At 37.4% G+C, this 14,835-nt stretch overlaps 1 protein-coding gene across 8 annotated transcripts in view; it reads left to right on the plus strand.

The window, feature by feature from the left end:
- LOC144319118 (phospholipid-transporting ATPase ABCA3-like) overlaps positions 1–14,301 on the plus strand; it is a 194,698-nt gene extending 180,397 nt beyond the window's left edge. For 7 of the 8 annotated variants that reach the window (XR_013385020.1, XM_077906913.1, XM_077906917.1 and 4 more), the window contains 2 exons: positions 13,705–13,778; positions 14,154–14,301. Coding sequence is in view for 7 of the 8 variants with exons in the window: in XM_077906913.1 (XP_077763039.1) it covers positions 13,705–13,778; positions 14,154–14,294 (215 nt within the window). In the remaining variant the exon portion in view is untranslated. Of the gene's footprint in view, positions 1–13,704; positions 13,852–14,153 lie in introns of all 8 variants that reach the window. The other variant, XM_077906916.1, reaches the window with a different exon arrangement.
- Positions 14,302–14,835: the final 534 nt, after the last annotated feature.

Here is a 14,835-nt window from a genome sequence, read left to right on the forward strand (position 1 = left end):
TGAATAAATAGATAAAATCTTTGAAAAGGAAAAAAAGATAATAAGCATCCAGCCTCCCAAGTTGTGAGGGACACTGGCAAAGAGATCCCCTTTTTTCTTGCTCCATCCAGAATACTGAGGTGCACTGCATGACTGCGGCAGGGACAAGCTGAGAGAACAGCAAGACTCTCAGAAGTTATCAAAGGGAAGCAGATCCTACAAGTCATTTTGCAGACCCCACCAGGAAGCCTGCCCATGAGCCGCTGTTAACACCTCAACTACAATTCCCCCTAACCAGTCCACAAGCACCAATGCTCCACGCAAGTCACCCACACAAATTCCATATCTTGTGGCTGGCTCCCTATGTGCAACTGCAAGGATGTCAAGAGTGAGCCTTTGCAGATGGTTAGTGTGCACGCACAGACAGCTGGTCCAAATCTATGAGGTTGGGAGAAGGTACACAAATTTGAGCATTCAGCATCATGCTATGGAAAACAAATAGTATACTCTCATCACCTAGCCTAGCATAGCAGAATGGACAGAAGTCATACAGTCTTAAGAATTCACTCCCAAGAGGGAACAAATAGTATGAAGTAAGCATACTCATTAAAAGCATTTGAGAAAGCCTCAGAATCCCTAACTGGGGATGACAGAAGGTATTTTCTTCCTGAAGGCAGTCAGAAAAGACTGGAGGAGGTGACTGCCATTTCAAATGTAAAGACTAGGCTCAAAGTGAAGGGATGGATAAAGATACCCTATGCAAATAGAACCAAGAGATCAGAATTGCTATATTCATATCAGATAAAATGAACTTTAAGTCAAAAATTGTATCAAATGACAAAGAAGTTCATATAATGATAAAGGAATCAATTTTATCGAGATGATATAACAATTATATACACACCCAATATTAGGGTACTTAAATATATTAAGCAAATACTAACAGGTCTGTAGGAAGAAAAGGGCAACAATAAAATAGTAAAAAGACTTCAAAACCATAATTTGAACAATGATTAGATCATCCAGACAGAAAATCAATAAGGTAACAGCAAACATGAATGACACAATAGACCAAATAAATCTAAAACAACATAACACATTCTTCTCAAACACACATGGAACATTCTCCAGGATATAACCTGTATGAGCCCCCAAACAAGCCTTACCAAATTAAAAAAAAAATAATAATAAACCAATTATCTTTTCTAACAACAATGATATGAAACAATAAATCAATAACATGAGAAGTAGGGGAAAATTTACAAGTATGCAGAAATTAATACATTCCTGAACAACTAGTGGGTCAAAAGAGAAATAAAAAGGGAAACTTAAAAAATATCTGGCACCAAATTAAAATGGAAAATGAGCATACCAAAACTTATAGGATGCAGCAAAATAATTCTAAGAGGGAAGTTTATAGCAACAAAAGCCTACATTAAGAAAAAAAATAGGGGTGCCTAGGTGACTGAGTGGTTGAGTGTCTGCCTTCAGTTCAAAGCATGATCCCAGGGTCTGGGTCAAGTACCACATGAGGCTCCTTGTGGGGAGCCTGCTTCTCCCTCTGCCTGCTCTGCCTCTGTCTCTCATGAATAAATAAATACAAATATTTTTTAATAAAAGAAAAAAATTAAAATTTTAAATAAACAACCTAACTTTACACTTCAAGGAACTAGAAAAAGAAGGAAAAGGTAAACACAAAGTTACCAGAAGGAAGGACATAACAAAGTTCAGAAAAGAAACAAATGATGGCAACCAGAAACACAGCAGAAAAATGAGTGAAATTAAGATCTGCTTAAAAAAAAAAAATAGACAGGGGATCCCTGGGTGGCACAGCGGTTTGGCGCCTGCCTTTGGCCCAGGGCGCGATCCTGGAGACCCAGGATCGAATCCCACATCGGGCTCCCGGTGCATGGAGCCTGCTTCTCCCTCTGCCTATGTCTCTGCCTCTCTCTCTCTCTCTCTCTCTCTCTCTCTGTATGACTATCATAAATTAAAAAAAAATAGACAAAATTGACAAACATGTACCCAGACTAAGAAAAAAAGAAAAAGTACTAAAAAATCAGAAATGAAAGTAGAGACATGACAACTGATGGATCCTTCACAAATGTGAAGGATCATAAGTGACTACTAGAAACAATTATATGTGAACAAATTGGATGACTAGATGAATACAACCCTAGAAACATACAGGCTACAAAGACTGAATAATGAAGAAATAGAAACCTGAACAGACCAAAAATGAGTAAGGAGAATGAAGCAGAATGAAAAACCCTCCCAAGAAAGAAAATCCCAACTCCAGATGGTTCCACAGATGAATTATACCTCATAGTTAGTTAAAGAATTAACCCCAATCCTTTTCAAAATTTCCCAAAAATTTGAAGAGGAGGGAACACTCCCAAATTCATTTTACAGGGCCAGAATTATCCTAATACCAAAGCCAAATAAGGACACTATAAGAAAAGAAAAGTACAGGCCAATATTTTTGATGAATATGGATGCAAAACTTCTCAACAAAATACGAGTAAACATTGAGGTGCATATGTCCTTTTTAGTATTCGTTTATCCTTTGAGCAAATACCTAGTAGTCCAATTGCTGGACCATAGGCTAGTTCTGTTTTTAACTTTTTGGGGAACTTCCATGCCATTTTCCAGAGTGTCTGTACCAGTTTGCATTCCCACCAGCAGTCAAGAGTGTTCCCTTTTATCCCCATCCTCACCAACATCTGTTGTTTCTTATGTTGTTGATTTTAGCCTTTCTGACAGGAGTGAGGTGATATCTCATTATAGTTTTGATTTGAATTTCCCTGATGATAACTTATATTGAGCACCTTTTCATGTGTGTGTTGGCTGTCTGTATGTCTTTGGGAAAATGTCTATTCACATCTATTTTTTATTGGATTATTCGGTTTCAGGTGTGATGAGTTCTATAAGTTCTTAATATATTTTGGATACTAACCCTTTATCAGATATGTCATTTACAAATACCTTCTGCCATTCCATAGGTTGCCTTTTAGTTTAGTTGATTGTTTCCTTTGGTGTGCAGAGCTTTTTTTGTTTTGATGAAGTTCTAGCAGTTTTTGCTTTTGTTTCCCTTGCCTCAGGAGACATATCTAGAAAGAAATTACCATGGCCATTGTCAAAGAGGTTATTGCCTGTGTTCTCCTCTAGGATTTTTATGGTTTCCTGTTTCACATTAAGGTCTTTAAACCATTTTGGATTTATCTTTGTGTCTGGTCTAAGAAAGTGGTCCAGTTTTCCCAACACCATTTGTTGAAGAAACTGTCTTTTTCCCATTGAAGAGTCTTTTCTGCTTTGTTAGAGATTAATTGACCATATAGTTGTGGATTTGTTTCTAGGTTTTCTAATATGTTCTATTGATCCATGTATCTATTTTTGTGCCAGTACCATACCATTTTGATCACAAAGCTTTGTAATATAATGTGAGGTCCAGAATTGTTATGCCTCCAGCTTTGCTTTTCCTTCTCACAGTTGTTTATAGCAGCATTATCTACAACAGCCAAACTATGGAAACAGCCCAAGTGTCCTTCAAATAGTGAGTGGATAAAGAAGTTGTCACACACACACACACACACACACACACACACAGGAATATTACTCAGCCATAAAAAAAGAATGAAATCTTGCCACTGGCAACATGGTTGGAGCTAGAGAGTATTATGCTAAGCAAAATCAGTCAGAGAAAGACAGATGCCGTATAATTTCACTCATACGTGGAATTTAAGAAACAAAAGAAATTAGCAAAGGAGAAAGAGAGAGAGGCAAGCCAAGAGAAAGGCTCTTAACTGTAGAGAACAAACTGATGATTACCATAGAGAGGTGGGTGGAGGGTTGGGGGTAAATAGAAGATGGGGATTAAGGATTAAGGAGTACACTTGTTGTGATGAGCACTGGATGTTGTATGGAAGTGTTGAATCACTATATTATACACCTGAAACTAATATTACACTGTATGCTAACTAACTGGAACTTAAAGAAAAACAAAAGTATATACTAGCAAACAGAATTAAACAGAATATTAAAAGGATCATACATCATGATCAAGTGGGACTTACTCCTAGGATGCAAGGATGGCTCAACATATGTAATGTAGGATACATCATATTCATAGAATGAAAGATAAAATTATAGGATCATCTCAACCAATGCCCTCAAAAAAGAAGGCGTGACAAAATTCAACATCCATTTATGACAAAAACTCTCAACAAATTGGTTATAGTAAGAATGTACCTCAACATAATAAAGACAATATGTAATAATCTCAGAAATAACATCATACTCAACAGTGAGAGGTCAAAAGCCTTTCATTTATGATCATGATTAAGACAAGGATGTCCACTCCCATCACTCCTATTCAACATAGTACCAGAAGTCCTAGCCAGATAAATCAGGTAAGAAAAAAATAAAAGACATACAAAGTAGGAAGTAAGAAGTAAAATTGTTTTTGTTTGCAACACCTTATTCTTGAAAGTACAAATATAGTCCATAAATGTCTAGCCAGGATAACTAAGAAAGAGAAAATACATGAATTACTAATATCAGAAATGAAATAGGGCATATCACTACAGATCCCATAGACATTAAAAGGATAATCAAGCAATACTATGAACTATTCTATGTCCATAAATTTGATAATCTAAATGAAATGGATCAATTGAAAGACACAATCTGCCAAAACTCACACAAAAATAAATAAATAATCTGAATAGGACTGAAGATATGATTGACCTGTTAGAAAAATCGAAAGAATGAACCAGAAACTCTGGTAATTAGTAAGTGCTTAAAACAAGGCTGCAGAATATAAGCTTAATATAGTCACACACAGAGAGAGAGAGAGAGAGAGAGAGAGAGAGGCAGAGACACAGGCAGAGGGAGAAGCAGGCCCCATGCACCAGGAGCCCTACATGGGACTCGATCCTGGGTCTCCAAGATCGCGCCCTGAGCCAAAGGCAGGCGCTAAACCGCTACGCCACCCAAGGATCCCTGAACAAGAAGAATTTTAAATTGAAAACACAGTACCGGGGCCCCCAGGGTGGCTCAGGGGTTGAGCGTCTGCCTTTGTCTCGGGGCGTGATCCCAGGGTCCCAGGATCGAGTCCCACGTCAGGCTCCCTACAAGGAGCCTGCTTCTCCCTCTGCCTGTGTCTCTGCCTCTCTCTGTCTTTCGTGAATAAATAAATAAAATCTTAAAAAAAAAGAAAACAGTACCATATATATTCGCAGCTCCCAAAATGATATACATAGGTATAAATATAACAAATTTGTAGAAGATTTATATGAGGCAAACTACAAAACTGTAATAAAGGAAGATGAAGAAGAACTAAATAAATGTATTCATCATTGAGAGGATAAGTAGTTTTGTGGATATCAATAAACTGATTCTAAAGTTTATATGGAGAGGCAAAGGTTCCAAAATAGCCAACAGAATATTGAAAAAGGGCAGCCCAGGTGGCTCAGCAGTTTAGCATCACCTTCGGCCCAGGGCATGATCCTGGAGACCCAGGATGGAGTCCCACGTCAGACTCCCTGCATGGAGCCTGCTTCTCCCTCTGCCTACGTCTCTCTCTCTCTCTCTCTCTCTCTCTCTCTCTCTCATGAATAAATAAATAAATAAATTTTTAAAATGAAAAAAAAAAAGAAAAAGAAGAAGTTGGAGGACTGGCAGTACCTGACTTCAAGACTTAATGTAAAGGTTCTGCAATCAAGGCATTGTGGCATTGGGGAAAAAAACAGACAAATAGATTAATGGAACAGAATAAAGAGCCCAGAAATATGAAACCAAGTGATCTTTAACAAAGAAGTAAAAGCTATTCAATGCAGCAAAGATAGTCTTTTCAACAAATGATATTATAATAACTGGATATCCACATGCAAAAAAATGAATCTAAACACATATCCAACTTCACAAAGATTAATTCAAAATGTGTTACTGCAGAGGAAGACATAGACATGGCCAACACGCACATAAGAAAATGCTCCGCATCACTTGCCATCAGGGAAATACAAATCAAAACCACAATGAGATACCACCTCACACCAGTGAGAATGGGGAAAACTAACAAGGCAGGAAACCACAAATGTTTGAGAGGATGCGGAGAAAAGGGAACCCTCTTACACTGTTGGTGGGAATGTGAACTGGTGCAGCCACTCTGGAAAACTGTGTGGAGGTTCCTCAAAGAGTTAAAAATAGACCTGCCCTACGACCCAGCAATTGCACTGCTGGCGATTTACCCCAAAGATACAGATGCAATGAAACACCGGGACACCTGCACCCCGATGTTTCTAGCAGCAATGTCCACTATAGCCAAACTGTGGAAGGAGCCTCGGTGTCCATTAAAAGATGAATGGATAAAGAAGATGTGGTTTATGTATACAATGGAATATTACTCAGCCATTAGAAATGACAAATATCCACCATTTGCTTGCACATGGATGGAACTGGAGGGTATTATGCTGAGTGAAATAAGTCAATCGGAGAAGGACAAACATTATATGGTCTCATTCATTTGGGGAATATAAATAATAGTGAAAAGGAATAGAGGGGAAGGGAGAAGAAATGGGTAGGAAATATCAGAAAGGGAGACAGAACATGGAAGACTCCTAACTCTGGGAAACGAACTAGAGGTGGTGGAAGGGGAGGAGGGCGGGGGGTGGGGGTGACTGGGTGGCGGGCACTGAGGGGGGCACTTGATGCGATGAGCACTGGGTGTTATACTACAGGTTGGCAAATCGAACTCCAATAAAAAAAATACAAAAAAAAAAAAAGAGAAAGGTGTTGGCAAAATTGGATATTCACATGCAAAAGAATGAAGTTGAACATTTACTTTATATCATATGTAAAAATTAACTCAAAATGGATTGAAAACCTAAACATAAAAGCTAAAACTATAAAATTCTTACATGAAAATATTGAGAGAAATTTTCATGACATTGAGTTTGGCGATGACTTCATTGATATGAGCCCAAAGCACAAGCAACAACAAAGAAAAATAGATAAATTGGACTTCATCAAAATTAAGAACTTTTGTGTACCAAAGAACACTATCAAAGTAGAGACAACTTACAGAATGGGATAAAATACTTGCAACTAATGTATCTGACCAGAGATTAATATCCAGAATATATAAAGATCTCCTACAGCTCAGTAAAGAAACAAAATTCAAAAATGGGTAAAGGACTTCAGTAGACATTTCTTCAAAGAAGATATACTAATGGCCAATAAACACATGAAAAGATGCTCAACATCACCGGTCATTATGGAAATGTGAACCAAAACCACAATGAGATACTGCTTCACATCTACTAAGTTGGCTATAATCAAAGAGGAAAAATAAGTGTTGGTGAGGATATAGAGAAATTGGAATTCTTATGCATTATAGTGGAAATGTAAAATGGTCAAACCACTGTGGAAAACAGTTTGGGAGTTCTTCAAAAAGCTAAACAGAATTATCACATGATCTAGGAATTCCACTCATAGGTAGATTCCCAAAATAACTGAAAGCAGGGACTTGAGCAAATGTTGGTACACCAATGTCCATAACAGCATTTTTCACAGTAGTCAAAAGATGGAAAATACCCAAATGTTCATCAAAGATGAATGGGTAGGGGCGCCTGGATGGCTGTGTTGATTTAGTGTCTGCCTTTGGCTCAGATCCTAGGGTCCTTGGATTGAGCCCTGCGTCCTGCTCCCTGCTCGGTAGGGAGTCTGCTTCTCCCTCGCATCTCTCTTTCTCATTCTCTCTCAAATAAATAAAATCTTTAAAAAAAAGATGAATGGGTAAATAAAATTTGATACATATGCAAAATTCACCCACATAAAGGAATGAAGTTTTAATATATGCTATCACATAGTTGTACTTTGAAAATACTACACTTGCTGAAATAAGCCAGACACAGAAGGACAAATACTGTATGATAACACCTATATATGAGGTACCTCATAGAGACAGAAAGAATAGAGGTTGAGGTAAAGGGAAATTATTGTTTAATGAGTATAGAAATTATGTTGCAGATGATGAAAAGGTTTTGGTATAGATGATGGTGAGAACACAGTATTATGAATGTAATTAATGCCACTGAATTATACAATTAAAAATGGCTTAAATGATGTTACAATGCATGTTTTACCACAATGAAAAAAGAACAATTAGAGATTACCAAAAGTGAATAAAGTAGATTGAGGAAGTTCCTTTCAAGTTTACTGTGAACCTTAATTATTAATGGATGTTGAATTCTATCTTATGATTTGCTCACATCTATGAAAATGATTTTATAATCTTTGCCTTTTTTCTGTTAATGTGGTAAAATATATTCATGGTTATTTTTAGGATGGTGCATCTTCACTTTTTTTAAATTAATAGACATTACTTTTTAGAACAGTTTGAAGTTTACAGATAAATTGATAAGTGAGTTTTCACATGCACTCTGTTCTCCCTCACACAATTTCTTTTTTTTTTTTTTAAGATTTTATTTATTTATTCATAAGAGACACAGAGAGAGAGGTAGAGACATAGGCGGAGAGAGAAGCAAGCTCCCTTCAGGAAGCCCAATGCAGAACTCAATCCCTGGACTCCAAAATAACGCCCTGGGCGGAAGGCAGGTGCTCAATCACTGAGCCACCCAGGCATCCCATCCCTCACACAGTTTTCCCTTGCATTCTTGCATTAGTGTGGTACATTGGTTACAAGTGAAGAACCTACATTGATATGATATTTTTTAAAATATTTTATTTACTTATTTATTTGAGAGACTGGCACAGCATGGGGTGTAGACTGAGGGAGAGGGACAAGCAGGTTCCCTGCTAAGCAGGGTGCCCAATGCACGGCTCAATCCCAGGAGTCAGGATCATGACCTGAGCTGAAGGCAGATGTTTAACTGACTGAACCACCCACGTGCCCCTACACTTGACATTTTTATTTTAGGCTGCAAAGATAAAAACAAGCAACAAACAATAACAACAACAACAACAAAAACTTGAAATAGGCTTGTCAAATGATATAAATTCATCCTTTCTAGGGAAACAGAAGGTAGACCCTATCATAAAGAAAAGATGCTTAGTTAATGGTTAAATTTAAAAGTACATTCCTATAGTAACTAATAACCATACCAGGAGTTAGGTTTCAGAACTATTAAATGAAACAGTTTTTTTCTTTTTTTTTTTTTTTTTTTTTTTGCTTTGCTCATTTTTCTCCTGAAGAACCAAAGTATTTTTTCAGCTGGTAGTTGAATTGGGTTTAAGTTTGCTTGCACTAGCTGTGCCATTCATTACTTTATTATAAAAATGCAGTAACTTAGACTAAGACAATTCATCATTTAAAAAATAAAACTTGGGGTAGCCCGGGTGGCTCAGTGGTTTAGCACCGTCTTCAGCCCAGGGTGTGATCCTGGGGGCCCGGGATCAAGTCCCACGTCAGGCTCCCTGCATGGAGCCTGCTTCTCCCTCTGCCTGTGTCTGTGCCTGCCTCTGTGTGTGTGTGTGTGTGTATCTCATGAATAAATAAATAAAATCTTTAAAAAAATAAAAATAAATAAAATTTGTTGAAACAAAACAAAACAAAAAAACTTGTTGAAACAAATGTACAGTTAAGAATTTCCGGTAAGACCACAACTGATAACAAATTGTTAATGGATTTTGTGTCTTAAGTAACATAGTTAGAATACTGATACATTATTAACTGAAGCCCATAGTTTACGTTAGAGTTCATTTCATTCTCTGTGTCATACAGTCCTATGGGTTTTGACAAATGCATGTCATGAATCCACCACTAAAGTATCATATAGAATAGTTTCACTGTCCTAGAAGCCTCAGTGTTCCACTTATTTATCCCTCCTCTCCTCACTAGCCTATGGCAGCCCCTGATCTTTTTACTGTCTCTAAAGTTTTGCCTTTTCCAGAGTGTTCAGTAGTTGGAATCACACATGTAGACTTTGTAGACCAGCTTCTTTCATTTATGCTATGTATTAGTATACATATTAGTATTTTTAACTCCTCTTAACTATATTATCTCCTTCCTTCTATTTTATTTGGATTTATTGTTATTCCCTTTCTAACTTCTTAATTATATAATTAACTTACTAATTTTTAATCTTTCCTCTTTTATAATATGAAACATAAAGTTTCCTCTTAAATAGTTTTAGCTGCATTCCAAAAGTTTTATATGTAGTATTTTCATCATTATTCACTTTGCTGTATGTATGTCTAATCTTCTTATTTGAGTACATTTTAGACACCTTGTTACATTATTATCAGTTATATAACATAGTGATTCAACATCTCTGTACTTTATGCAATGCTCACTACAAGCATCTGTGATCATACAAGGCTGTTACCATAACATTAGCTATAGTCCCAATGCTGTACATTTTATCCCTGTGATTTATTCATTCCATAACTGGAAGCCTGTATCTACCACTCCCCTTTACCCATTTTGCCTGTCCCATCACCCCCTTCCTTCTGGCAGCCATCGATTTTTTTCTCCATATCTACAAGTCTGATTCTAACCCAAATTGTTCATTTGTTTTGTTTTTTAGGTTCCACATAAAAGTGAAATCACATGGTATTTTTCTCCATCCTCCTTATTTCACTTATCATAATACTCTCCAGATTTAGCCATGTTGTTACAAACAGCAAGATCTCATCATTTTTATGGCTATGTAATATTCCATTGTGTGTATAGATATAGATACATAGATATATGTATATCTCATCTTCTGTATCCATTCATCTACCGGTGAATACTTAAGTTCCTTCCATATCTTGGCTATTGTAAATGTATATAGACATAACATACACACACACAAATAGAATGACAAAAGTGAAAATCCATGGTAAACATCTATAATATCTATAACAAAAATTAAGTGATAGAGTATCTCCCAAAAAACCTGGAATACAAACAGGTAGGCCAAAACCACTGACAGCAACAAGACTCATGTACAATCGGCAGTTATGCTGGACACAGCCAAGTGAAGAGAAAGGATGGTTGACTCTAGAAATAGTTAAGTTTTGGATAGAGCAATTTTCTATTTAAAAAAGTAACCAAGGGCAGCCCAGGTGGCTCAGCGGTTTAGGGCCAGCTTCAGCCCAGGACCTGATCCTGGAGACCCCGGTTCGAGTCCCATGTCAGGCTCCCTGCATGGAGCCTGCTTCTCCCTCTGCCTGTGTCTCTGCCTCTCTCTCTCTCTCTCTCTCTCTCTCTCTGTGTGTGTCTCATGAATGAATAAATAAAATATTTAAAATTAATTAATTAATTAATAACATAAAATTAAAAAGTAACCAAAATAGCAAACATATAGAAGGTGCTGAACATCATTAGTTATCTGGGAACTACAAATTTAAAGATTTCATTTATTTGAGAGAGAGAATGAGCAAGAGAGAGAGAGTACAAGTGGGGGGTGGGCAGAGGGAGTGTGAGAGGCAGACTCCCTGCTGAGCAGGAAGCCTCATGTGGGGCTCCATCTGAGGACCTGGGGATTATGACCCAAGCCAAAGGCAGACGTTTAACCGACTGAGCCACCCAGGCACTTGGGAAATACAAATTTAAACTTGCAATTAGATAACACTGAACACCCATAAGAAAGGCTACAAATTTAAAAATTGACCATACCAAGAGTTGTTACAGATATGGATAAGGTGTACTCTCAAACGTGGCTGCCTGGAAAAAAAAATACTTGAAAAATGTTGGCAGTATCTACTAATGCTAGTGAATCTCAAACCCCTGCCCCAACAGTTCCACTCCTAGGAAAATGATTTCATAGAAGCACCATGAGGTAGGGAGAGAGTATTTTTTTTTAATTATATGTAGTAGCCTCAAACTATATTATCTCTTGCTGCATAACAAATTACCAAAAAAACTAGTAGTCTAAAAAATAAACACTCACTTCTGTGAGTTAGAAATTTAGGAATGGCTTAACTGGGTAGTTCTCGCTCATGTCTTTCATGAAAATGGGGTAAAGCTGTTGACTGGGGCTTCAATCATCTGAAGGTTCACTGAAGCTGGACAATCTTCTTCCATGATGACTTGCATATATGGCTTTTGACAGTTCCTCACCACATGCTTCTCTCCTTCCACAGGACCTCTTGAGTGTCCTCCTTACAACATAGTGTCTGACTTCCCCTATATCAACTGATCCTAAAGAGAGCAAAATAGAAACCACAATGTCTTTTATGAATCAGCCTCAGAAGTCACACTCTGTTGTTTCTGCAGTGAAAATATGTCAGCCCTATTCTTTGAGGAGAGGACTAGACAATTTTGTGATTACTAGGAAGTAGGGATCATTTGGGGCCATTTAGGAGGCTGGATACCATACCATATATCCACCAACAATAGAGGTATAGTCGTACACTGTCAGCTTTATAGTAATGAAAACAAATGAAGTACAGTTATACATAGCAGCACTGATGAATCTTAAAAATATGAGTGAAAGAGCCAGATAAAAATAATACAGACTGTATAATTGCACTCATATGAAGTACAAAACAGGCAAAATCAAACTATAGCACTTTGGATTCCATACTGAGGCAATAAAACCATAAAGAATAGGAAAATAAATGCTTACCATAGGGAGGAAGAGAGTCTTAATAGTAGCACATAACTGCCTGCTGGAGTGAGTGCTGGGTTCCACTTACATGTTTGTTAACTTTATTATAATCCACTGAGCTGTACATTTATGTTCCATTCATGTTACATAGTTTATATGTTTGATGTATTCCCCAATTTGAAGAGCTTTTTAACATTTTACCTTGTGAAGGTTATTTAGGGACTCATTACAAGATAAAATCAGTATTATTGACATGTACTTTTTAAATATTTTAATCTCAATTAATTCCATTTGCAATAATCTTCAATTGTGTGATAATGCATACAAGTGCATTCTATCAAAAAAATAAAAATAAAAACATAAAAAAAACCAAGTGCGTTCTATCAATCAGGAATGGCTACAGTATTACTACTGTATTTTCAAAAGCTGTAATATCCCATTTCTCCAGTGAATGTCTTCACATACGTGTTTTATTATGATGATTTTTTTCTTTCCTTTAGGATGAAGATTACCTAGTTGTAAGAATAGTATAAGGATCTGGGGATCCCTGGATGGCTCAGCGGTTTAGCACCTGCCTTTGGCCCAGGGCATGATCCTGGAGTCCCGGGATCGGGTTCCAGGATCGAGTCCCGCATCGGGCTCAGCGTCGGGCTCAGCGTCGGGCTCCCGGCGTGGAGCCTGCTTCTCTCTCCTCCTGTGTCTCTGCCTCTCTCTCTTTCTCTCTCTCTCATGAATAAATAAATTAAAAAAAAAAAAAAGAACAGTATAAGGATCTTACCCTAAACACACACACACCCATACACAGACACCTGGAGAAAGAAACCGCACCCAAATTTTATGAGCAGTTTCGGGACAATGAAACTATGATTTATGTAAGTCAGGTTTGGCAAAGTAAGTGTCTGAGCTTGCCGTGATTATTTGACCCTCTGTAATTTTTACAAACTATTTTTTAGTTTGTGGCAATTAAGACCATATTTCACACGGAAATTATTGAAATATTTAACAAAGTGACATATACTAAAAGAGAATGGGCTTTGGGATTATGCTGTCCTTTGCATTAACATATATTCTCTCTGCAATTGGTATGGACAATTGAAGTGGTATTTATTTGGGAATCGTGTAAAACTCTTACCAAATATGTGGCCCTTCTGTTACTTTCCTTTCCTAGGCTACATCATAAACCAGGAGCACCAAGGGATTATTTGCTACTACATTCCAAAACAGGAAATCTGCTGGGGAAAGGTGATTGTAGAAATCATACACTTCTAGCATCATGTATAATAGAGGACTGACAGAAAGAGGCATTGAAATTCAAGTATGTAGAATGGGATCCTGACAATGACAAAGGAGAACCTTTAAGTTACTTTTCAAAGGCCCTGTAGTTTGAGACTTTTGACCCTATATTCTATTATTCCATACTATTAAGAAATTGATGAGGAAAACTGCCTCCTCTTTATTTTTCAGCCACCTGTTCCTTCTGCTTTCTAGTTTCCCCCTTCCATGTCTTTTTATCCTTGAGCATAAGCCTGGCAGGAGTTGGGGAATGACTGGGTGGGGAAAAGAGTCACTGGGGATATTACAATAGTAATACCATCTTTTTTTTTTTTTCTGTTAAAGGTGTTTAATATTTTGGAGGAAGCTAAAGCCCTATTCAATCTAGAAGACTACTCTGTCAGCCGGATAACACTGGAGCAAATCTTCCTGACCATTGCTAATATTGATAAAACAGAAAGCATTCAAGAAATAAAACTGCTATGAGATTCAATTCCAACTAGTGACCAGTGTCTTTCTTAGATTGCTGCCTGCATTTAGATACACAGAGGGACTTCTCCTTTTCAACCTCTGTGTCTTTATGTGGTGTGTGTGTGTGCACGTGTGTATACACAGGTTAATCCCCCAAAGAAGAAAATTTGTTAGCTTTAGAGATTAAGTGACCTGTTGTGCAGAGCTGAACTGCGATTTTACCCTAATTGAAGGTTATCAAGTTGGCTTTCCACAGTTTTACAAATACTGTCAGAGGACATTGGGTCTTGGGTCAAAGACACAGGGGTTTGTTACAGCAACACCAGTATTCAGAGATTATATTTGTGCCAGTTCTTTAATTTCTAATTCTACAAGGCAACACAGTCATGCAGAAATGCAAGAGACCAATGAAGAATTGTCTCCCAATAACATCTGCCCCTTGTTTCCACACCAGCATGGCTTCTGGCAAATTTCTTCCTGAGTATGCCACCATATCAGCCATTCTGGTTAATCTGAGTTTGGGACCAAATTTAATTTGTCTCATACAATTTTTGAT

This window comes from Canis aureus, chromosome 8, assembly GCF_053574225.1.
Source record: "Canis aureus isolate CA01 chromosome 8, VMU_Caureus_v.1.0, whole genome shotgun sequence".
Lineage (NCBI taxonomy): Eukaryota > Metazoa > Chordata > Mammalia > Carnivora > Canidae > Canis > Canis aureus.